General features: G+C 36.1%; 3 protein-coding genes across 7 annotated transcripts; 2 read left to right on the top strand and 1 right to left on the bottom strand.

The window, feature by feature from the left end:
- The first annotated feature begins 10,941 nt into the window (after positions 1–10,941).
- Positions 10,942–14,314, top strand: LOC137728055 (dihydroceramide fatty acyl 2-hydroxylase FAH1-like). 2 transcript variants are annotated; one of them, XM_068466939.1, is made up of 7 exons: positions 10,942–11,184; positions 12,175–12,244; positions 12,650–12,742; positions 12,883–13,079; positions 13,187–13,292; positions 13,622–13,768; positions 13,937–14,314. In XM_068466939.1, the coding sequence occupies exons 2-7, from the start codon at positions 12,194–12,196 to the stop codon at positions 14,054–14,056; spliced, it is 714 nt and encodes a 237-aa protein (XP_068323040.1). In that variant the 5' UTR covers positions 10,942–11,184; positions 12,175–12,193; the 3' UTR covers positions 14,057–14,314. The 2 variants fall into 2 exon arrangements, with proteins under 2 accessions (XP_068323040.1, XP_068323039.1); XM_068466938.1 differs by having other exon boundaries at positions 10,942–11,185; positions 12,178–12,244.
- An 857-nt stretch (positions 14,315–15,171) lies between these two features.
- LOC137729638 (uncharacterized) lies at positions 15,172–22,168 on the top strand. Of its 4 annotated transcripts, none has more exons than XR_011068022.1 (9): positions 15,172–15,542; positions 15,663–15,777; positions 16,248–17,749; positions 18,462–19,819; positions 19,972–20,099; positions 20,208–20,848; positions 20,978–21,090; positions 21,246–21,757; positions 21,961–22,168. XR_011068022.1 is itself a non-coding variant. In XM_068468632.1 (9 exons), the coding sequence occupies exons 2-9, from the start codon at positions 15,489–15,491 to the stop codon at positions 21,559–21,561; spliced, it is 4,227 nt and encodes a 1,408-aa protein (XP_068324733.1). In that variant the 5' UTR covers positions 15,172–15,394; positions 15,487–15,488; the 3' UTR covers positions 21,562–21,921. The 4 variants fall into 4 exon arrangements, 2 of the variants coding, with proteins under 2 accessions (XP_068324733.1, XP_068324732.1); XR_011068023.1 differs by having other exon boundaries at positions 21,967–22,149; XM_068468632.1 differs by lacking the exon at positions 21,961–22,168 and having other exon boundaries at positions 15,172–15,394; positions 15,487–15,542; positions 21,246–21,921.
- A 205-nt stretch (positions 22,169–22,373) lies between these two features.
- Positions 22,374–24,644, bottom strand: LOC137729639 (berberine bridge enzyme-like 22). Its single transcript, XM_068468633.1, has one exon. It carries the CDS (start codon positions 24,596–24,598, stop codon positions 23,015–23,017), a length of 1,584 nt encoding a protein of 527 aa, XP_068324734.1. The 5' UTR covers positions 24,599–24,644; the 3' UTR covers positions 22,374–23,014.
- Positions 24,645–25,038: the final 394 nt, after the last annotated feature.

The following is a 25,038-nucleotide window of genomic DNA, read 5'->3' as shown; positions in this document are numbered from 1 at the left end:
TATATACGAGATCTTAGATTCTCATTTCTCACTACATTTCAATGACGTTTCAGAAAGTTGAGATTACATCATAAAATTAATTAGCAATATGAAAAGTAGCACAATTTGTTGAAAAATTTAATAATAATATTATTATTATATTAAATTTATTAATTGAATGGAAATTAGAAGTTGTGCCTTTTGGTATAAAGATATGTCCACTTAAATGAAGTGTTGCAACTTTTGACTCTTCATGAATAGTCGCATGCTTTCTAAAGAGGTGTCTCACATTCTATAAATAGGGAAGCCCTCTATAATCACAAAAATAACTTTTCATTTGTTTACATAATCATACATATAATGCACTAAATATTAGAGAGTATCATTAAGTCAATATGAGAGGGTTTTCAATACAATCGTGGTTCATGAAGCCTTGTGATTTGGAGTGCTACTATTACAAGGACATGGTCGTTGTATCTTGGAAGACATGCGCCGATCAACCATGAGTACCATAGTGGGGCGTAAACTTGTCTTAAGGATAAAGTGTCTAGCACTTGCCTCGACCATATTTTCTAGGTTTTTCTAATCCATTATATCATGTTCATTTAACATTGGTTACTCATGTGCATGCATTATTGTGATATGTAATTGCATGAATTATTTCTTGATTTTCTATGTGATTTATTATACCAATTAGACTCAATTTTTCCCACAATCTAAAGACAAGTTTATGGTTTGATTGTTATGTTTATTTGAGAATTAAATGATGCGTGATATAATAATTCTTGGTCCTAGAGACATAATTTCTTCTTGTTTAATTTTGTGAGAGAATGGTATGGTAACTAATCTTTGCATAAAACTATGATTTTGTTTCCATATAGTCATGTCAAATTTATTTGGTTTGGTTGCTACATTAATTGGTGCATGATTCGGCTGTAGACAAAATATTTTCCGATCACATATTATTTCGAAGAACATGACAATTATGTGTTAATTCTTGTGTTTGCTATATTTGTTTGTTGAACTCAAATCTATATGTTCATATTAAATTGGACATGTCTTTTCTCACTTTGGTGTATGGCGGCACGACCATTTCCCTCCATTTTCAATATATCCAATTATGAGTTACAAAATGCGAACTTTAAAAAATTGATCGTTTTATTGTGATTAAATTCGTGTTCTGTATGAGAATCTTATCAACTGGAAATCTAGGTATTAAAATCCAGTGCATTCTTCTATACGAGTCGCACCATTTGATAACAGGACCTCTTGATTAGAAGTGGAGGGATGAACAAATTCTAGTTCAAGATGGATGAACCATTTTGACACAGGAAATATCATATTTTCCAGATAAAAGAGTTTAGCATTTCAACCAAAGACCAAAGATTGTCTGAGGGGATGCAATTGTTAGACTTGCATAAGTCAAAGTTTGAGTAACTCTTAATGAAGAGTTGTGACTCAAAACACAAGTGGTGGTTAGTGAAAGGATGCAACTGTTTGACAATTCCATATACATGTTCCCATAGGAATTTGGGAAATTATGTGTGCGTTAGTGCGAAGTTTTGGAATAAGTGCATATTTACGGGACTGGTGTCTCGACATGCTGATGAAAATTCATGTACTATAAGAATTGCTAGGTTTGGTTTGCTATCAAACTTCACTTATTCATTCTTCTAAAGTGGTACAAATAGTGAAATAATACAAAACGTTGAAGAAGTGCATCAAGAAGAAGTGCATCAAGCTTTTCTCCACGATAGTGTGGTGGTTTAATCTTGTATCTTTCCATATATTTTAAAAGGTTATATGGACATGATTCATTTATTTGTACAGTTGTTCAAATTTAAAAGAAGTGAGCGATGTTGTGGACGCTAAAAGTATTTGACTAAGTGTAGAAAGGCATTTGTCCTTTTTAGGACTAATCTGTATTAAGTACACTACAAACGTATTTGAAATGTGTTTACACGGCATTAGCCATGAGAACTTGGAGAGTTTAAAGTGCTAAGAACCATGAAGGTGCCTCTAAAATAAAGTGCCAAGTTTTCCTAATTAGAAGGGCTGGTGAGGCTAAAAGGCTTGGCATGTGAAGATAGACGGATAACTTATATTTCACATGTTTCTTACTTCTTAAAGTATGAAAGTGAATTATTAATAGCTTCAAAGCAACTGCAATGTGTGTGAATTGTGGGGAAGTGGCTTAGCTATTTTTGAGAATGAAATATACTTAAAAAGAATGTAAAGGTAACTTGCTTCTAGAAAGAGATAACGATTACTCTTATAATTGAAAATTTAAGGTATTGAAGAGTTGGAGATCTTCTAGCAAATACCTTAAATGTGGGGGAATGTACACGAGTATTAGCAAATTACTTTTTAAGTCCTAACATATGTTTTGAAGGACTTAACATTGGAAAACAACTACTCTCGAATGAAATATAATTTCATAAATTGAAGCGCGCACCATAAGTGATAGTCATCAACCTGGTGGATCCAATAAATTAAAGATTTGACTAGAGAGTTAGTTGTATCATCGAGGGGAATGGGTTAAAAGTCTACGTCTTAAGAATCACCATAATGACAACCCAACCTAGCTGAGTGGAGATTCCAAGATCTAGGTTCAAATGGACAACCGAATTGTGGATGATTCAATGGGAGCACTGTGGAGATAATCTCTTACCCATGTTCTATGATGAAACAGTGCTATCTGCAGCGTATTTAGGATAAACTTTACTTTTAATGAATACTTGGAAATAACAAGTGGGGTATTGTAGGATACTCTTAATGGGAAGTCACTTATCTTGAGTGAGGAATGGGTCGTTCATATGAGAATTTTTTGAAGGGCTTAGTTCTCTAAAAGCACTCATGAGACACCAAGAATTGTTCAGGATCAAAATGAATACAACCGAGCAACCACGGGATGTCTGGAAGGGTATTGTGTGATTACTATTGTCTTGATTTACACAAACGGCCGAGCAGTTCAAGATATCATGTTCACTAATTAGCCAAGTAAATCCGATAGTAATTCACTACGGAATGTTCAAAGTCAAAAGCCACTTATCTCGATGCGGTACTTTTCCTACTGAATTCTCTCTCTAGTGTATGCATTGTCGTTTGATAGTGTTGAGTCAATTTCCATTCATGTGGGGGATTGTTGGAAAATTTAATAATATTATTATAATATTAAATTTATTAATTGAATGAAAATTAGAAGTTGAGCCTTTTGGTAGAAAGATATGTCCACTTAAATGAAGTGTTACAACTTTTGACTCTTCATGAATAGTCACATGTTTTCCAAAGAGGTATCTCACATTCTATAAATAGGGAAGCCCCCTATAATCACAAAAATAACTTTTCATTTATTTACATAATCATACATAAAGTGCACTAAATATTAGAGAATCTCATTGAGTCCATATGAGGATTTTCAACACAATCATGGTTCATGGAGCCTTGTGATTTGGAGTGCTACTATTACAAGGACGTGGTCGTTGTATCTTGAGAGACATGCGCCGATCAACCATGAGCACCGTAGTGGGGCGTAAACTTGTCATAAAGTGTCAAACACTTGCTTCGATTGTATTTTCTAGGTTTTTATAATCCATTATGTCATGTTCATTGAACATTGGTTACTCATGTGTATAGATAATTGTGAAATATAATTGCATGAATTATTTCTTGATTTTCTATGTGATTTATTATAGCAATTAATTAGACTCAATTTGTTCAACACAATTTACTTATAAGCTCATGTAAGGTCCCTCATACTATAAATATAGGATTCATTATCAACACACACCCTCACATGTAGCAAATTTTCAAGTCAAACACGTGGATAGCACAAACGGGGTGACGTTGAGCGTGTGTGGCAGTTGGGTTCATGAAGAGTAACTCAACCTTCTCTGATACCATGAAAAAAGTTGAGGTTCCACTGAAAAACCAATTGGTAATATGAAGAGTAACTCAACTTATAAACCCATGTAAAGTTCGTTATCTCATCAATATGAGATTCATTCTCAATATAAATACGTCACATGAAGCATTATTCAATGACGTCATAGATTTGTGCTAGAATAACGTTTTCCAAACGTCAAATGGAGTTCATGGAAAATTCGTAACAATCCGAATGCGAAAGACGCCACACCTAATTATTTGGCTTTGGAATATAAGAAACTTCCAATGCTGTCATATGGTATCGATTTTCCATGCCGGTGACCTTCACTCACTTTGCTATCACGACTTGGAATTTCGTATGTTGAGAGCGTTGTGGAATTTCGTTTGGGTGGGGCGGGGCTGTCGGAATTACTTTTCAACCTTGATGATTACAGGCCACAACTCCTCCGGATGCACAGAGCCAACCATTGGTTCTCGGGTCCAACCTCTCTCTCTTTTTTCTTAATAGTAAATTAATGTAAAATATCCTTTGTACTAATAAAATACCCTTCAAAATATGTTCACGGGACACTACTTTTTTCAACTCGTGTAACGGCATCATAATTTGGCCTCGTTAAAAACACAATCACAAGTTTAAGGCCAACTTGAAACGAAATAAAGTCAAGGTACCAAAGTGCAAACAATCTGAAAAGCGTAGAAAGCACATATTGTAGTTATCCAAAATAACAATTGATTACTCTCAGCCTCAGGGGCGGGCAAGTGGCAGCGGTCAATAATTGATTTGGTCCTACTCCAACCATATAAATTATAGAAATTTTAAGAGATTCTCTCTTGAGATTTTTTATAAACTTTATGTTACATCATAATTTAACGTTAATTCTCGTATAAATATAATAAAATATTATGCAAACAACTTCATGTGTTCACTTCTTTTCGAAATCGAGCACTGATTCAGAAATTATAATTATGAAAGAAGCTACTTCTATGTGTTTTTATTAAAATACAAACTTCAACGATATTAAGATAATTATTTACGTGAAATTTCGTCATGATAATCAACTGATGAATAGTTTTTTGTTTGGATGACTACTGTCACATCCCGGCCCGGGGGGAACCACTTCCCGAGCTCGCTCCACCACCGTAGCACGATATTGTCCGCTTTGGGCCCCAACCACGCCCTCACGGTTTTGTTTCTGGGAACTCACACGAGAACTTCCCGATGGATCACCCATCCTGGAAGTGCTCTCGCGTGCTACTCGCTTAACTTCGGAGTTCCCATGGAACCCGAAGCCAGTGAGCTCCCAAAAGGCCTCGTGCTAGGTAGGGATGGGAATATACATATAAGGATCATTCCCCTGGGCGATGTGGGATGTCACAACTACAACGATGCTGGAATGGATGCTTAAAAAGTTAAAATTTAGATGGTCATTCTAGATCATTAAACTACAATACGAAGTTGGCATCACATCATAGAGATCTTTACATGTTTATATTCTTCATTAAAAGGGCCCAACATATTTTTATAACTCATCTTCAACTTGGCTGGGAACCATTACAAAACACCGAACGTAGCCATGATCATCATATTGATTATTGGTGGTGATGGCAAAAAACCAAGCTTACATAATATATAGCCATCAAGGCTTGCTAGAGAGTCGTTTGATAATTATTTTGTTTCTAATTTTCAGTTTTTATTCTTTATGTAACTAATAATAGTTTTCAGTTAAAAAACTCAAAACAGAAGAAATTTTGAAAACTCAAGAAGTAGTTTTAATTTTTTTTTTTTTTTTTTAAATTACCAAACGAATTTTTCCAAAAATGAATAATGAAAAGGAATGATTACTGAACAACCTAGGGTATTACAAGAAGAACCCATATCCTCTCCAGATCTAATGATCCTGAGCCTAAGGATCAAATGATCCAAACAGTTGAAATTTGATTCAACAGGTACAATTATTATAACTTTTAGAGGGGCCCCTATTTGTAGCCGTTAGATCAATTTTCAACGGCCTGGATCATTTGATCCTTAGGCTCAGAATCATTAGATCCAGAGAGGATCTGGGTTCTTACAAGAAAACTAAACAGACAGTACATGGTTTACGCCACGTATGATATAAAACTATGGGTTAATAATATACCCTTTTTGATAAAATCGATTGAGTTGTATTCATTCAGGAAGAGACCAAAAGAAATCTCAACCAAAGACCATAATCAGTTACAACTTACATAGTGTCCTCAACAAGGAGATCAATGAGGAAGCTAGGAGGCTGAGCAAATCACTCACACTGGCTGCCAACATTTAAACCGAACCTAGCAAGTCTATGAGCAACCATGTTAGCTTGGCGACAGATATGGGTGCATAATTCTTCAGTGATCGCACTGAGAATGCTCTTTGTGTCTTCTACTAATTGCCCAATTGATGTTGACATGTTAATGGAAGTATCATAGAGAGCCGTCACAATCTGAAGAGAGTCTCCTTCCAATAAGAAATTTCTGAAACCCCTCAAGTCCGCCCAAGATGAACATGCCCTTGCAGCCATAGCTTTTGTCTGCAAGGGAAAGAAAATATCCTGGAAATTCATGCAGGACACAGCCACAAAAATCCCCTTGTCGTCCCTTATAATATACCCCTAGGTTTGGGGTAATTTTTAAAATAGGCCGCGATGTTTTAATTTTCTCATATCGCACCTCAAGGTATTGAAATTTTTTGGTCTGGTTTTTGATATGATGAAAACTTGAGATCCTTATATGGGCTAAATTGTAAACCACATTTGCACCACATTGACAAATACACTCTTCAATTTAATGGATAATTAAACATTCAAAGAGACAAAATTTAGAAATTGATACAATTTTAAAACCTTAGTGTGTAATCTTGTAGGTAACCTGGATTGGTTGTTTCCAGTGTCAATTTTGACGTTGCTCTTCCACCTTCAGTTGCTATTTTATTTAATTATTAATTCATGGTTCAACCATCCACTAGGATATAAAGTTTTAAAAATGATTTTACTGTTTATTTTATTTTAACGTGGTCCTATATGATAATAAAATAATAGTTAACATACTGGTTGGAATATAATAAGAGGGGAGTTTTAACGAAAAGTTCACGGTACTGTTCACTTTAACGAAAAACCACATTTTTACACTAAAAAGTCAATCCTGGTATTATTCACTTTATCCTTTATTTTGTCCTTATCGTTAAAACTCAAAGTTTTCAAGCTATTTTCATTAGTTTTCCTATAATAAGGGACTTGACATCATGCTTTAAAAGGGTAGTGCTAGAGAGACCATGTTTAGAAATTTTGTAAACCAAATTACGTGAATGTTGATAATTGAATCATTACTTAAGTATTGATTAACGTGCTTATTTTCTATTGGTGACGTACATCATTTGATTTTACAAGTTTGGTTTAAAAATTTGATATTCCTATCATTATCTGCTTTAAAATGCAACATCAACCATCAATTAAGAATTTGACAAAATTTTTTGACATACCCATTGTAAATGCTCTGAAGTGTGCAAAATGTAGTTAGCTATAAAATTATTATAATTAAAGTCTCGTTTGAGTGTGCTTTTAAAACGACTGAAAACGCTTTTGGTGAAAATGTTTTTAAAACCAATCTTTAGTAAAAATGTAAGTAAATCCTGGAAAAATACTTAAAGTGCTTCCTTGAAGAAGCACATAACTGGCGTTTTTTGCAGAAAGCACTTCAAGTGCTTTTGGAACCTAAAACAATTTTATCTAAAAGTACTTTCAATCATTTTAAAAACACATCCAAACGAACCCGTAGTAAGGAACTTCATAAGGAGATCCCGTTGCAATGTAGTATAAAGGGGGATAGGTTATAACCCATATATTGTGGCCTTCAAAGTTGAAACCCTATAAGTGATGATTGTCTCTGTTTTCATATAAGAGGGCCTTCATAAATCGTGTAGTTGACATGGATGAACTGAATTGCTTTTTTCTAATAACTTTTTGTAGGGGAAACACACTGCATTATCTTCTGCGTGGATGCCACCACAAGCACCCTATGGATGCAATGCGACTTGTTTTTCCTCCTGCAACTGCCGCTGTTTTAAGTCTTCTAATTGTGTGAAATTACATTTCTACACCATATTTCTTATTCATGTTCTGTTTTAATTAGAGGGTTAAACCAGTAATTTCATAAAATTTTGGTTGATAATGAGTGTTTTATTAATTAGTAGAGATATATACACACATATTTATGTACGCTGCTTCTGATATATCAATCTACATGGTCTGCTAGTTCTGGTTCTGTTTATGGTTTTATTCCCTCCATCAGTTGCTCCTGCTTTGTTTGATGGGGGTAGGGATCGGCAAAATACCCATGAGTTTAGATAACCGCAGTTACCTGCCCATTTAAAATTCACAGTTACGGTTACGGGTAACCGTTTAGACAAATAAACGATTATATGTAATAACCGTTTATCCGTGAAATTTAAATGAGCATTTATAGGTATTACCCACGGTTATAAACGGTTACATATTTAATCGTTTATTTTAATATATATAAAATTAGAAAGAAAGAAAAAAAAACTAAAACCGTAAATTAATAAATATTCAGGTCGGAAAGATCTTATTAATTTTGAGTTCAAGTTTATTTATCATGCATTGCATGCTGAACGTATTTTGGTTGGAACTTGGAAGGGATACGGGGCCTCGGTCTATTAATTTCAGAGTGACGATCTCAATTGTAGTGGTGTCTGATTAGTGTTTTCTTTCATCTTGCTAATTGCGGTTATAAATTAATGTTCCATGATCATGTGTATGGATGGTGCTGCTAATTAATTTTCAAATTTTAATTGCCGTTATAAATTAATGTTTGATGTTCAGGCGCATGGCTACTAAGAAAAATCTCATTTCGTTGTCAAACATGATACTGTTTAATGGTAAAAAAAAAAAGAAAATTATGATTTTTTTTTAAAATTTTCCAATTGTTAAAAAAACATGTAAACGGGTAAAAAAACGGTAAATGGGTAAAAAAACAGATATATGCGGTTACGGTTAAATGGGTACGCGGTTATTTGTATGATTAATCGTTTATATGCAATTACCCAACGGGTAAATGGTTATGCGGGTAAGAGATTAAACGGTTATAGATAAATAACCGAAGTTACCCGCTCGCCATAACCATTACCTATCCCTAAGCGGGGGCGTGTTGGGATACACAGCATACGATCTCACTCATTAGTACCTGCACCATATGGGAAGCCTTCTAAAAGTTCGTCTTCTTGAATCTCAAGGTAACAATATTTTAAATTTAATTTTAATTTGGAGACTAATTTATGGTTCTATTTCATCAAATAATCCTCCCTTGATCTCTAATATGCATGACTTAATTAACAAGCAATACTTGGTCGTACGTGTGTGTATGTTTAACTGCAGAGGTTTCACTTGAACCGTCACTTTCAGAGTAAATATACCCAGCAATTAACCAGTAGTCAGCCTTGCTGGTTGGTTCGATTCATTCTTTGTTTTCCCTAAATTATATATGTTTTTCTTATTAGTACCATGTTAATGTGGGCATCAGTTGGCCGAATTGACCAAACCATAGTGGCCAGATTGGCTTTTCTATTATTTTTTTACAAAAGAAATTTCAATGGTTGGACCGTAATGGTTTGGTTCCGTTATAGTTTTGAATTTTTCTAAACCGATCTAAATTGAATTGCAGTGACATGACTTAATTAAGCTCGTTAGCGGAGATGTATATTAATAGACCAAATAATGTAGCGATGACATTAAAATATCTTCTATGTTAGAAAAGATTTATGACATGTTTGCTTACTTGAAATGAGGGAATAATATGTGGTAAAGTAGCTCCGTAATCAATATATATATATATATATATATATATATATATTTTATGATTTTTCATGTATTATCTTGACTATATTTGTACTGGTCTAAAGGCTTTTTGATGTAATTAATTTAAGTTTTCCTTTAAACCTTGAATAAACGAAACTAAGGGACTTTAGTTAAACTATACAATGAAATTGTTACAACTATATATTGAACTTTTTACCTATGTGAATTGAATTTAAGATCTTTATATTATAGAGAAAAATAATATTATTTTTTTAAACTTTAAATGTCGTTAAGATTATGTGAGAGTAATTTATGTTTTATGACATGTCAATATTATTAACGTCTTGTATATAAAAGCTTATATATACTACTATAATATTAACACAGGACGTTACGATAGTTGGGTATTAACAACACATAAAAACCATCCATACATTCATCATCTGAGCAAAGAGAACATGTCACAGTTGGGAGAAAACGAGAGAAAGGTGCCTTTACCGAAGTTAGCCAACTGTTGACGCTGACCGGCAGTTGAGGCAACCGATCGGAATGATTTTGCCCTTCTCCTACAAAAATGTCTCATGTAGGCCAACCAAATTCCCTAATTAACAAATGGAATTTTCGAACAAAAAAAAAAAAAAAAAAACAAAGGGAATTAGATCCCTATGGATGTCCGGAGTAAAGATAAAAAAATCTGGATTTTTGATTTGTATGGAAAAAAAAATCAGACTCATTAATCTGTGTGAAATGAATCAACGAAATAAGTTAATTAAGAACAACCATATTCAATTTGTGTGGTCAATATTTTGATTTCTACGCGCTGAATATTAATGTCTGGAGTGAATCAAATTCCTTAACAAAGTTACCATAGGAGGACCCACAAGACTTTTTTATCCTCACCACCTCATTGACAAGAAAAACGAACTCAGACAACAGACACCATCTCAACTTCTACACTATAAATTAACCCACTGCACTCCGCTGTAAAAAGAGGGGAGTTTTAACGAAAAACATACGATACTGTTCATTTTAACGAAAAATCATACTTTTATACTAAAAAGTCAATTCCGATAATATTTACTTTATCTTTTATTTTATCTTTATCATTAAAACTCAAAAATTTCAAACCATTTTCATTAGTTTCTTTAAAAAGAATCGTCAAAAGAACTTGAAAAGTTGCCAGACTGGCTACCGTTTTAGAAACTTGGAATCCAACGTGAGGAGTGCTGGCTATGGCCATACAAAATCGACGGCCCAAATCGTCCCATCTCTTTAAATCATCTGCCGACTTGTATTTCACAAACAGGGAGAGAGAGACTCAGATATTCCTCTGCCACTGCACCGCTTGACCCTCAACGCTGAAACCTCTTCTAGTGGTGGTGCTGGTGGTTCATATTCTAGAGAGAGAGAGAGAGAGAGAGAGAGAGAGAGGGACAAAGGGTGGCCGTGTTCCGTCGTTCTCTTCCGTTGGATCCGACCCGGGTTCTCAATTGGTAACCCATTGCTCTCCCTCGTCTGATTTTTTAAATTTTGTGTAGTTTTCGTGCGATTTGTAGATCTAGGTGTGTTTGTTTTTGGTGTTTTGGTTTCGAAAGTTGTGGGTTTTGAATTTGGGTTCGATAGGTGCGTTGTGGGTTTCCTTTTTCTTGTCGAACAGTGTGGATTTTTTGAATTTCATGATGCTAAATGCTGTTTGGTTGGTGAGAAATCATGGAAGAAAAGGGGAACAAATCATGGGGTTTGAGAATAAAGCACGAGTCTTGATACTTTGTGTGATATTGTGTGGGGCCGTTTTTGCAGAGTGAGATTATCTGTTTGGTAGCTGGGAAAGTAGAGGGAAAAGGGAAAGCTGGATTTTCTTGTTTTCAAGAAAAAATGGATCTCCTGTGACTTGATTAATTTCAAATGAGGCATTTGAGTGGAAATTTCCTTTCTGCATCATGTTATGGATACAGTGTTTCGTTTTTGTTGTCAAGATTCATCTTTTTTCTCATGGATGCATGTTAAAATTGATGAAGAAAATTCGAGATTTGGATCATAGTGCAAATGAGTCCGATAAATTCTTAGCTATCAAATGTCGCCATAAATGTCGTCATTTACTGGATAAATTCTTAGCTGTATTTTTTCTCTGGTGCTGATTACTGCTTCACCTTGATAAGTTTATCTTTTGATAATTTTCAAACAAAGATTTGTGGCCTATAGGCAGGTATTAGTCGGTTTCACGGAATAGTTTGAGGAAGTCAAAGAGAACTTTCCTTTAAATTGTCGTTGGCAGTGAGACTGAGTCCATAAGATTAAACCAGTGTTCAATTACTGATATTATAATCAGATGTAATATCAGATACTAACTTCTCACATGTTACAATTTTTTATCTCTAATATCTGAATCCTTATTGCAACTATGTCATTATATCTTTTTGGTTCTTGTCCTCTATAGATCCGCATCATTGAACTTAATGTATTAGTTTTGCTGTTTCTCCAGCAGTGTTATACGTAACAAGATGGTTGCACAGGACTTCAAAGTTGATTTGGATAAAGCCCTTGTATTTCAGGTAAGGCTTGCCTAATGTTTTTTATTTGTTCGTATATGGACTTGAATATGTATAACCATTTAGATCTGAGGCTCTTCATTCGTAAGTATACGAAGTGCCATCCTTCTAGATTTTCAACGACGATTTTCAATGCATTTCTCCAAATATATCTTTTATTTTTGGATAGATGCTGAGAAATTTGCTAAACAGTCTCTTTGCACGGGGACATTTACCGCTTATATTTGGTGCCTCCTTTTCCTTCTCAGAGAGTTCATAGCATGTCACATTTTTCTCTAGAATTGTTTTTTCCTTTTTTTATAAATCTATGAGCATTGTGATCTCTCTTGCGACCCCGTCTCTCTTTATTGTATTTGATGATTGTATTGAATTTGACTGTAACTTTTGGCTTTTCACAATCTTTCACAGGTTGGCCATCTTGGAGAAGCATACCAAGAGTGGGTTCACCAGCCGATTGTTAGCAAAGAAGGCCCTCGATTTTTTGAAAGTGAATTTTGGGAGGTACTGCCTCCTCCTTTAGTTAATCCGTTACAAATTTAATTCACATATGCTCATATGGTAGCACAGTGCACATGCAGCTAAATTTCTTTCTTGAGAATTTGCAGAGCTCTATTTCTGACTCATTTTTCTACTTGAATTAGTTCTTGACCCGCACGGTGTGGTGGGCAGTTCCTGTCATATGGCTGCCAGTTGTGTTCTATTCCATCTCAGTGTCTGTACGGATGGGCCATACATTCCCTGAAATAGTTCTGATGGTTGTTTCTGGCATTTTTGTCTGGACATTGCTTGAATACACGTTGCACCGCTTTCTTTTCCACTTTGAAACAAATAGCTACTGGTTTGTTTCTTATGACTCTCTCCCCACTTTTTATGTTTTTGTTTACGCATGCATAACTTCTGAATGTCACTGAGACTAATGCAATTGTTCTGCTGTAACTGCTTCAGGTGGAACACCTTACATTATCTCCTTCACGGCTGCCATCATAAGCACCCAATGGACGGCCTGAGACTTGTTTTCCCTCCTGCTGCGACAGCTGTTTTATGCATTCCAGTATGTCTATTCTTCCATATCTCTTATTGTCCTGCCTCGTTGTCACTATGTGTGGTTCAAGAATACTGTGGTTAATGGTTATTCTGAAGGGTCAAACTATTTATTTTTCTAATGGAAGCAAAATTACATGTCCTAGGGCCATGATACATTGTTTTGAATTTGATTAGATAGGATATCTGGTTACTGTTCTCGGTATTAAGATTGCATAATTTTGGTCTTGAGGTTTACTTAGACCTTAACGATATTACCATTAAATAAATTTGTCTAGGATTGTTTTATATGAAAAAGAATTTCATTGCCAATCATAACGCCATTGTCATTTGTGCTAGTTCTTTAACTTGGTGAAGCTGATGGCCTCTCCTACTGTTGCTCCTGCTTTGTTTGGAGGCGGTTTATTGGGCTACGTGATGTATGATTGCACCCATTACTATCTTCATCACGGCCAGCCATCAAGTGAGGTACCCCGAAATCTGAAGGTAAAGATCACTACGCCTTTCATCCTTGCAGGAATTTTACCCATTAGACCTAATATCTCTGTTTGCATTGTAATCATGATCAGAACTTACAAATCTTTTACACTTTCTGCTTGACGGGAACCGGTCAATGCCCAACAAGAATAACACGGTGTTTGCTTGTGTTTGCAGAAATACCACTTGAATCATCACTTCAGGATCCAAGATAAGGGCTTCGGAATAACTTCAAGTTTATGGGACAGGGTGTTCGCAACACTTCCACAGTCGAAAGCAGCCAAGAAAGTCAGATAATTTTGGAAGAAGGGATTAGCACCCGGCATTGGGTTAGGATAAGCAAGTGAAAGTGAATTTCAACATTAATATTCTTTAATTTGCTGTCTCCTAAATTTGCTGTACGCGTAATTTATCGACGTCTTCGGGTTGGCATCGCATGTGGGACGGAGGTGTCAATTTTTGTGGTGCTGTCATGTACAAATTAACATAACATGGATTACTGTCGTCGGAATCATTGCTTGTTTATGGGAGGAGACTTTCTCCAAGTTGTCTATATTTTGCCTTGGCTCTTAAGCTATCTTGTTGCATGTTTTCCTCGAGAGTGGACTTTTCAAAGGTCTGCAATCAATTCCCTAGTATTATTATTATTAGTCGTTTTGTTGACTTTAGCTATAGCATTGAGAATATAAATTAGAACTTCAATATTTAAATTGAGGGTTGCCTATCAAATTTTTGAATCTTTTTTTCAATAAATCATGAATTTGTCTGGACATTATTAAATTAAAGATATTATCGAAAACCATACTCAAGTGGAAGTAATGTGCTTCGTAATCGGAGAGTACTCGTGTGTACGACGTTCATCATAATTACCAAAAAAACAATCTTCCGGCATGAGGTTGTGTGTACAATGTTAATCGTAGTTATTAAAAGAGACAATCCGGTGAGGTTATAGGTGCGCCTTGACGTTGAACTTTTATAGTCCAATTAAAAACAACCTTCATCATGACATACTTGGTGACACGGCATTTTTTTCACTCAAGTATTGAAAATTTGAATTATTGTGATTTTTGAGTTATTTTTTTGTTTACTAAAATACGAGTGTGGTTATTTCAATTCTTAACTTTCTATGTAAGGGGTGGGTTTTCTCTTAAAATCCGTAATTGAGTATTTAAAATCATGAATTGATTAATTATGAGGATAGTTGATCTGATTCCCTTTCCTTACTTTCTATAATCCTAGGTTACCTGATTTATTCTTCTCTCATGCTTTGCTATGTAAACATGCCATTGAGCGTCTTAATTACATTAATGAAAATAAATCTCGAAATGTATACTGGAATTTTTTTTTATTAAAAGAATAATACTTAGGGCGTGACTGCTTGAAGAAAATCAAAAATGTTGTAGCATGGAACACGTGCATCCCTGGCGATGATCACCATTTGCCACGGGTATTCGCTAGCGCCAAACCAAATAGGGTTCCTTCCTCTCACTGCCAGTATTCAATGGTCAGTTGTAATTTGTGTTGGGTTCTCGCTCTCTTTTGCGTTGAGAGATTCATCAACAATTTGGGGATTTAGGGTTTTTGCTACTTGTTAATGGACCACTTCAACTCCTTCGTCCCACTGCAATAGAACCAGTACGACTCTCTCTCGCTCTCTCTCTACATCAATTCGTTAACTTTTCACCTCTCATTTCTAAAGCTTCTTTGATTTGGCGACATGATTGCAGCAATGGTGGCAGACGGGCCAGTGAATCCCCAGGTGGTCAATTCGTGCTGTGCTACGGTAAGGGTTCAATTTTTCAAATTTTCATTTATTTTTTTTTCTTTTTCTTCTGAAGTTTTAATATTTTGAATTTATTGGTATTCGATTTCATTGTTACCCAATTTTATGCTTGCTGTGCAGTGGAAACATAAGTACTCGAAGCTCGAAAAGGGACGGAATGCACTGCGGGAAGCTGTGCACTTACTTCAACAGGAGGTTGAAAGAGCTCAAGCCGAGAATTCCAATCTCAAGAAAGGTAAATTTTATAGGATCTTTGAGACATTAAAAATTTAGTATTGTTAAGTAAGCTGTTGAAATGTTAATAATTTCTGAACATGGCCTTGTGGGTTTGTTAACGAAATTCACGTCTGAAGCTCCTTTCAAGTAGCTGTAAATTGGGTACCTATTTGTTTTATGTTGAAAAGTTTTAAAGTTTTAGTTAGTTGTCAAGCAGGTTATACTTTTTTAGTTCCCTTCCTGTTCAAATTTATGCTTTAATGTTACTAGTTTACCTGTGAGATTTGTATGTTTCATGTTAAACACGATGTCACTTTATGTGTTGAAATCTAGAACCAGATGCAAAACTAGGTTAAAATGAAATGCTTTTCTGAAGCTGTCCAGTCAATATGCAATGTTAGTTTGTAAATAGTTATGATAGAGAGTGTGCTTATAACTTTTCCAAGTGACTAACCTCCTTTTCTTGCTTTTCTAACTCTGTACTTGCAGCACTAGAGGAAGAGCGAGCACGGGTAGATATTGAGAAAGAGGAGAAAGAAAATGCATCTGCTGCTAGAATATCTTTGGAGAAAGAAATTTCTGGGTTGAAATCTGATATTTCCCTAAAGCCGAGAGGAAATGTAGATGCTCAATATAGAAGTGAACTAAACCTTCTCAAAGCACAAGTTTCTGACCGGGACAAGGAAATTTATCATCTCAATGTTCATATTGAGAGAGAGAAGAAAAGGGCAGACTCAGCATGTAAGAATGCCGATGTTGAGAAAGAGGAGAAAGTAAAAGAATCTGCTGCTAGGGCATCTCTGGAGAACGATATTTCTGGGTTGAAATCTGAGATATATTCTCTAAAGCAGAGAGAAAATGCAGATGCTGAAGATAAAAGTGAAGTAAACCTTCTTAAAGCTCAAGTTGCTGACCATGAAAAGGAAATTAATCATCTCAAGGAGCTTATTGAGAGAGAGAAGAAAAAGGCAGACTCAGAAAGTAAGAATGTTGAAGTGGAGAAGAAGGTTTCTGAAGCACGAAAAGCTGCTAAAGCTGAAAAAAGTAAGGCTGATGACGAAAGGAAGCGTGCCAATACTGAAAGAGAGAAGGCTAAGAATTATGAGTTTCAGTTGGAGGTACTGAAGAAAGCAGCTCATAAAGCACGTTCTGATTTGGCTTCTGAGACATTGAAGCTTGTTGAGGCAAACAAGAAGATTGAGGGAGAAAAACAGAAGGTGGTCAAGGAGAGAGGGATTGCAAATTCAGAGAAGGCCAAGGCTGAAGAGCAAAGGAAGTTTGCTGAAGCCAATAGGAAGATGACTATGGAAAAAAAATGTCACGTTGAAAGATTGTCTTTGGAATTGGTAGAGTGTAGGAAAAAGATTGATGAGTTACAGAAAGAGATAAATGAAATTAGGCGTTTAAGAGAATTGGATGAGGCTCCAAACGCCCAATCTGATAACAATAGAAGTGGGGTAGCTTTCCAAGAGAGTAAATCAGATGAATTGAAGTTGGTGTTGGAGCATCCATATTTTGACGAAGTGAACAAAAGGTATGAAATTGAAAAACAGAAGGTAATAAAGGAGAAAAATGAGGCAGAGTCAGAGAGGGTGAAAGCTGAAAAGCAGAAAAAGCTTGTGGAAGTGAATTGGAAGAAGGCTAAGGAAGAAAAATTTCGTGCTGATCATCTGTCTAGGCAGTTGGACGACGCTAAGAAGAAAATTGTGGAATTATCCTCCAGAAAATTGATTGATGCATCTGCTGTAGAACTTCAAAAAGATAGGGGTGCTGAAAGTGTAGAAGTGAATTATTTGAAGAAACAACTTAAGTTTGAGAAAAATAAAAAAAAACATGCTAAAGAAGTGGTCAAGCTGGAAAGAAGTCGTAACAGTATCTTGCAACGAGAACTAGGTCACTTGCAAGTGGAGTTTGATCAATTTTCACAGCGCCTGGGTATGCTAAATAAAACTTTCTCACATAGTGCTGAAGGTATAGATGACCCAAAAAAGGTTCGTTTTCTTCAGCCTAATCTCTATTGCTACCATATTTTAATTTGATTTTGTAGATAATTAGTATTGTTAGCTTTCATGATAGTGTTTAGGAATCTATACTCGGAGCATAACGTACATGTTTTAGCATTTGCTACAGCTACTGTTGATTTATTTTCTTTTTTCAGGCGTTGTTGATGACAAATGAACCTTATTCATCTGATGGCTCTTAGTGTTGTAATCTGGTTCGATGATTGGAAGTTTTAGAATAATACCAGAATAACACTAATAGGGTTCAAACTTCAAAAAGGTGTCTTAAGTTGGTGAGTCATATGTTTGAACTCTTTAGTCCAGCCCTGAAACATTTCTTTTACCTCCAAGTACAAGTAGAAACATAGGAAAGAAAATACTCAGCTCCTCTGTTGTTCTCTTCTTAGAAATGGGGAAAACGTGATAATTTTACTCTCGCACCTATTTTGTAGTTGTAGTTTTGTGTCAGAGAGTTGCATGTTTCCTTTTACATCTGACTTATGCCAGTTAACCTTTCAAATATTTAGTTTTGCTTCCAATGCCTGGGTTTTTATTTAATATTTTTGGGTATGTCTTGTCTTTAACAAGCATAATCTTTCTTTCTTGGACTTTAACATTATTTACCTGAATATTATCAGTAATTTGAATTTCACAACATTGTAGTTCTTTTCTGTTTACTGAAATGGACTTGTGCAATTTGTAGATGAACCTTCAAAGTGGAGTTAAGCGTCTCAAGCCTGGCAGTCCAGTTTTGGATGCAAGGGAAGCCACGCAACATACTGCACCATTTCTTCTTTTATCTGGAGGAAACTGCACTGATTCTATCTCAGGTATTGATTCTATATTGGAGTCTCCAGTCAGAGGCTCTAACCGAAAAATGTTAGAGAGTTGTGCAATACATTCCAGTATGGAATCTTTTTCTGATAGACAGTTGGTGGGATCACAGGAAAAATTGGTTGAAGAGAATGTGCAACCAACAATATCCAACTTGTCTGCTGAGGTTACCAAAATAAATTGCAAGGCAAATGCTGCTGTGGTTGCTGAAAACAGTGTCAGAAGTCCTGTTAGAACTGATGGGGTTGGAAGAGTTAATGAGCATAGCAGGAAAAGAAAGAGAATACTTCATGTAGTTGAATCAATTGAGAATTTATATACAGAGGGTAAGCAGTTGCACCTGCGGGTAGAGGAAAACCTTTCTGTTTTGCATTGTTTGTTGGACAAGCAAATGAAAATACCTTATGAAGAAGGGAGATATCTCCTTCCTAGTCTGCAGGGTAATGCAATGCATGGAATGCTATATGAAAAGGGAAATGAAGGTGTTGAAGATAAACCGGCAATGCAGAAATATGCTGACAGTAATGAGCAAAATACGGCTGATAAATTTGAAAATGAAGTCTTTGGATGTGCAAATGTTTGCAGACAAGTTCCATTAAATGCTAATGAGCTGATAGGGGTTGCTCAAGCAAGCAGAAAAGGCATAAACGGTTCTGCTACAAGTGATTTTGAGACTTTGCCAAGTTTTGATGAAGTAACTGATGGGGACTACCTGAAACTGTTAGACTTGGACAAAGCTTCTGATGAGGAATGCTACAGGATGGCAATGGAAATGCCACTGTCTCCTACACTTCCTGAGATTGAGGTTCAAGGCCTTGAAGCATCCAGTGCAGATAAGATTAAACCTTCATTAAGGGAATCCTACTTTGAAGGATTATCAAATAAAGAAAAACGGCCACCCTTTTGTGGAGTTGAAGTTGATGCTCTTGAAATACTAGGGAAGAGCGGGAACTGTTTGGGTAATTCTGCAAAAGCTTGTGATCTCGAGGACTCTGGTGCTGAACTGATGTCTGATGCTCCGTTTGCAAGAAATGTGGAAGCTGTGTTCCCCTTTGGAAGAGAACTTGGATATGTGGTGTTATCTAATTTTAAAGACAGCAGCAGCAGTTCTAGGATACGTTATGCCTTCAGAGCTTGTATTATACAATGCCCTTTGTTTACTGATACAGATTGGAGGGTGCGAGAAATTCTGCTTGCTCTCAAGACTGAAGAAAAACTATTTCCCAAGTAAATACTCTCTCTCTCTCTTATGGTCCTTATATTGATCTTAATCTTGTTTTATTTTCGAACTGCAAAGTTGGTTTATATCAAGAGGTCTTATGCTTAGTTTACTAGTGGATATATGTGCTAATTGATTTATTTTTGGTGATCCTGTATAGGGAAAAGGTTTGCGTATTGTTTTCATTGTTGCTGCTTAACTTCTCCACTGCTGCTTTGAGTAAATTTGGGAGCTTGAATTGGACGTCAGACCCCTGCTTGGATTCTTATGTTGGACACATGTGCTCAGGTCTGTTGATTTTTTTCCCTGATCATGTTATGATATAATTTAGAAAACCATTATTGGTTTCATCCTGGATTTTGTTCATTAATCATACTGTTTTTTCCCTTTGTGCAGTGATGTCTGATTGGGAAGGGAGAAGCATATTTGCAGAATTTGGTAGTTTGGAGGAACCACTTAATATCATGGAGGAATTCCTAATAAATGGAAGATTTGTGGTGTGTAAGGATGAATCTTCAGAGACCCTGATTGATGGGGTTCATATATCCTCTCGACCAGCATCAGCCGATGAGTTGGTAGCAGGGAGCATTGTATTAGCATCAATATGTGCAGCAATTGACCGCACTGGTTTTATTTGCGAAATGTCTTACAATACTTTGCAGATTAGCAGGTCCAATCATTCATTGATTCTGACTATCCTACATGTTTTTGCTTATCTGGGTGGAGAGAAGTTTTTTAACTTTGGCAATTCCAATTTAGTGATTATCTTGAAATCTATTGTTACATACCTTGAGGGAGTAAGCTCATCAGATACTGCTAGTTCTTTTATTCCATCTGCGAGCAATTCTCAAACCATGTTCAGTCCATGTATCAACTGCCCATTTTTTGAGGATGCTGTTTCTATGGATGCTGCTACATCATTGCTTTTAGAAAGGCTCCAAATGAATGCTTCTATTCAATCAAACACTCCTACCAATTTCATGGATTGTGATCTCAGTGACCTCCTATCATTGTTGGAGTTGGTTGCAATCAACATGGTATGTGTTAATATCCATTTGAGTATGAATTTTCTCAATTTGCTGTAGTCATTTCGGTTTTGGTAAATTTATTGGTTTATTAGGTACTAATTTTTGGACTTGCTGCTTGTTTTTCTGTTTTGAATGCAGAGTTGGGAATGGACAAGTGCTAATATTATCCCTCGGCTATTAAAAGTTATGGAATCATGCATGGCTGAGAATGTGATTGCTGGAATTGTTGTTCTCCTTGGTCAGCTTGGGAGGTATGTCTTTGATTACTTTCCCTTGCATTTTTCTTTATCTTTTTCTGCTGGAATTATTGTTCTTCTTTACTTTCTTCTAATCTTTATATAAAGCCAAATGTCGTAATGCTACTTGTGCCAGTACTTGAGTTTAACGATATGTTACTTGTTTTCAGGATCGGAGTTAATGACCTTGGATATGGAGATAAAGAAGTTGAAATCTTGAGGGGGGAATTATCTGCATTTTTATGTCGGGACTCTGCAACGAGTGTCGGTCTTCCTACTCAAATTGCCACTGTTACGGCATTGTTGGGGCTTCTCTTTTCTGATTTCAAAACAATTATTCAGAATAATGCGAACTCTGCAGCCATTGCAAGTCAGTCCGGTCCAGCTGAGTCTGTAAGAAAGTGGTTTTCTTTGCTGCCGAAGAAGCAACAAGATTTTTCATTCGACCTTCTACAAACACCCGGTGTAAATAAGACCCGAGCCTGAGACACAGTCTTGCAAAGCTTGTCGTACTTGGACTGCAAGGGTTCTCTGATGTGTTGAACTGTACACATAGATTGTTGTGAGAATCGTTGAAATTTTGTTGATTTCGACCATTGAGTAGGCTGGAAATCTTGGAGAAATTGAGGACTCAGAGACATCCGACGGGAATGCGTTTCTGTTATTTTCACCGAAGAACTTTGTAAGTTTCTGAGCCAGTTACTGTGATGGAGTGTAGATTTTGTTTTGAAATTCATTGCACCAGATGAATAAATTTTGTTGAGCTTTAACCTTTCCTGCAAATACATCACTTGAAATTCTTGATCAACTTACCATGCCTGGCAGTGGCAGAGTGTGAATTAAGTTTTATTCTTTTCCTAAACATCTTAATTGGAATATTGTAAGGTACAGAAGAGAGCAAATTGCAAAAATGTCTCGGGACAAAAGGACACTTGACAATTTGAAGAAAAGAGGTATCATAGTAACCAATTCCAAAAAGTAGATTATTACACTATGCAATTAGTGTTTTAGTATCACACAATAATTTGTTCGAAAAACATATAGAGACAAATTTGCAGAATATTTTATTATATTATAATGTATGGCCTACATCTGAAGAATATTTTATTCATTTTTCAGTACCACACATTTCTCCGAAAATTATACAGTAACTATAAAATTTGCAGAAAATTTTACTATATTATAATGTAGGCATACACCTAATGAATAAAAGGTTAAGATGTGTGGCCAAGTATCGAATGGCTAAGAATCTAATCGCTTAAATCTCAGCATATCCCATGCATCAGTGCATACTAGAGAAACCCTAAAATTTGTAGTTTAAGAGTTAAATTGGTGGGTAAAGGAAAGAAACAAATTTGTCATCTGCTCTCTCAAATTAAAAACAGAGATTAAACAGAAATGAAGGTAAGAGAAAGAAAATCGCGGTATTACTTTCAACATATGTGGCATGAAATACCAGATGATTCTTAAAAGAAACGGGAGTTTTAATGAAAAATCCGTGGTACTGTTTATTTTAACGAAAAATCACATTTTTACACACAAAAAAATCAATCCTGGTACTATTCACTTTACCCTTTATTTTGTCCTTATCGTTAGAACTCAAAGTTTTTAAGCCCTTTTCATTAGTTTTCCTAAAAGAAAATGCCAGCTGCTAATTCCTTCACTATGGGAAATCTTACAAGACTTATGTTGCTCGGTACTGTTTGGTAAGAAAATATTAACTTTTCTAATGACTAACTTTTCACATGCTGGTTGATCCATATAAGCTTACGAGTGGGATTTTTTGCTTATGTTTTTTTACTTGATATCTGCATATGAAAAAGCACTTGATTTCATCATAGAAACAGGACACAAAAGAGTTTTTTTTGAGGTCCTTGTACTCATTATGCCTGGCATTGAATAGACAGCGAATTCACCTAAACCTGAAGAAACATTTGTTTCAAACCTCTGTGATTTCAAACAAACAAGGAAGAGGAGGGATGCTTTGTTCATTCCTGAAGAAGTTATCTGGATCGACCTTGTTCTTCACCTTTGCCAGCCTCTTGAAGTTACCCTTGAAGTAGCTTGTGCCCCAAGTACTTGCCTCCAAGTAGCTTGTGTTTTGCTCGTTGGCACCCAAATCAAGGTCCTTGTAATTGATATAGGCACCCCTTGGGGACCTAGAAACATAAGGGCTCATGAATCTGTAAAGCATTCTTATCCAGTGGATATGCTTGTTGGTTTCCTCCACTCCAATTCCATCCCACTTCACTATGTACTGTATGTTGAACAAATTACCTTTTCTGTGAGGAAATGGGATTTCATGTTCTGAGATCTCATTCATTTTGCCACCATATGGATCCAAAATTATGTACACATTTTGTTCCTGCTGAAACCTCTCCCAAATCCCTTGGAGTCCTGATTCGGGTATTGGGTTTTTCACAAAGTCGGATTTAGCCTTGAAATTCATCTTCCAGAGGGGATTTCTTGATAGCAAGACATCTGAGGGCTGGTCTTTTTGGAATCCAGCAAAATACTGGGCAGATTGGATCCAACTCATCTCAATGCAGTCTTTTGCCTGCAATCCCAGCTCTGGAAAGCTCAGCTTCATCAGTGGGATTAATCTGTCAATTTTTCCAAGAAACAGTGATTGGAAAGATGCTTGAACCGTTTTCTGATTCCCACTCCCCACATTCTGAATTATGACTCTGATGAAAAGATCTTCATGAAATTTGTCTGCAATATGTTGCCACCTGTGAACAAGGCTGGTAACCCCTTCTGCTAGGGTTTTGTCAACTGTAAAACCTGTCACGATTTTTGGAACCTGAACCAATTTGATTTTCCATGAAACTATGATCCCAAAACTTGATCCCCCACCTCCTCTAATGGCCCAAAACAAATCCTCACCCATTGTTCTTCTGTCAAGGATTCTTCCATTCACATCAATTAACCGAGCATCTATGACATTGTCAGCTGCTAGGCCATGCTTCCTGATTAGGGTTCCAAACCCACCTCCACTCAAGTGCCCTCCGATCCCAACAGTAGGGCATAAACCTCCTGGAAATCCATGGACCCCACTTTTCGTGGCAATGCTATAATAAAGCTCACCAAGTGTAGCTCCTGACTGCACCCAAGCTGTTTCATCTGCAAGGTTGACCTCGAGGGAACGGAGATTGATGAGGTCAATGATGATAAATGGGGTTTTGCAGAGGTAAGATAGGCCTTCATAGTCATGTCCTCCACTTCTAACCCTGACTTGCAGGCCAAGTTTCCTGCTGCAAAGAACACCTGCTTGGATTTCAGACTCATGGGAAGGTGTGACAAGGAGAAGAGGCTTTAATGTGGAGTTTAACCACCTAGGGTTTTGCTGGGAAGATTGCAATAGAGATGAATACAAAGAAGAGTTTGAGGTGTGAATGTTTTGGTCAGAAATTTTGCTGTAGTCTGCCATGCACTGACAGAAATTTTCAACACTGATTGAAACAGAAGTTACCGAAGCAATTGAGACCAAGAACAAAGAAGCTAGTAGTGCAATGAACTCCATCTGTTTCAGGAATTTAGGCCTTTAGATTTTGATAGATTGGTTTGGCTACATATATATATATATATATATATATATGTATGTATGTATTTTGATTGGTATATTTTCTTGGTGGGGGTGGAATATTTAACTTAACTAGCTATTAGATATGCTGAATTCGGCTTGTTTTTACTTCTGCTCATCCGCTGCGTGTATAGGAACAAAACCAAAGAAAGCGATGATTCCGATGGAGTGAATTGAGAATATCTATCATCTGCCACATTAAAACCAAAAGTTGTCCTTTGCTTATAATTTAGTTGGCACTCGGCATTTGAAGTTACTCTTACTGTTTTCTTGTTAAAATTGTAATCAATAATGTGTTGAGACGCAAGTCATCTAATTTTATTTTATAAAATATTTAACTATTTCAATGTCAAATTATGATTTGATGATAAGGAAAAAAA

Source organism: Pyrus communis, chromosome 3 (assembly GCF_963583255.1).
Source record: "Pyrus communis chromosome 3, drPyrComm1.1, whole genome shotgun sequence".
NCBI lineage: Eukaryota > Viridiplantae > Streptophyta > Magnoliopsida > Rosales > Rosaceae > Pyrus > Pyrus communis.
The sequence above is the reverse complement of the archived record's forward strand: the minus strand, read 5'-3'. Positions and strand labels throughout refer to the sequence as shown.

Bases quoted from the DNA above. Each gene is read 5' to 3' on its own strand.
- LOC137729639 (XM_068468633.1), bottom strand. From the start codon at position 24,598: ATGGAGTTCATTGCACTACTAGCTTCTTTGTTCTTGGTCTCAATTGCT.
- LOC137729638 (XM_068468631.1), top strand. From the start codon at position 15,477: ATGATTGCAGCAATGGTGGCAGACGGGCCAGTGAATCCCCAGGTGGTC. The intron at 15,543-15,662 runs GTAAGGGTTCAA...CTTGCTGTGCAG, and splicing joins TCAATTCGTGCTGTGCTACG to TGGAAACATAAGTACTCGAA. The intron at 20,849-20,977 runs GTATGTGTTAAT...TTTTGAATGCAG, and splicing joins AGTTGGTTGCAATCAACATG to AGTTGGGAATGGACAAGTGC.
- LOC137728055 (XM_068466939.1), top strand. From the start codon at position 12,194: ATGGTTGCACAGGACTTCAAAGTTGATTTGGATAAAGCCCTTGTATTT. The intron at 12,245-12,649 runs GTAAGGCTTGCC...AATCTTTCACAG, and splicing joins ATAAAGCCCTTGTATTTCAG to GTTGGCCATCTTGGAGAAGC. The intron at 13,769-13,936 runs GTAAAGATCACT...TTGTGTTTGCAG, and splicing joins AGGTACCCCGAAATCTGAAG to AAATACCACTTGAATCATCA.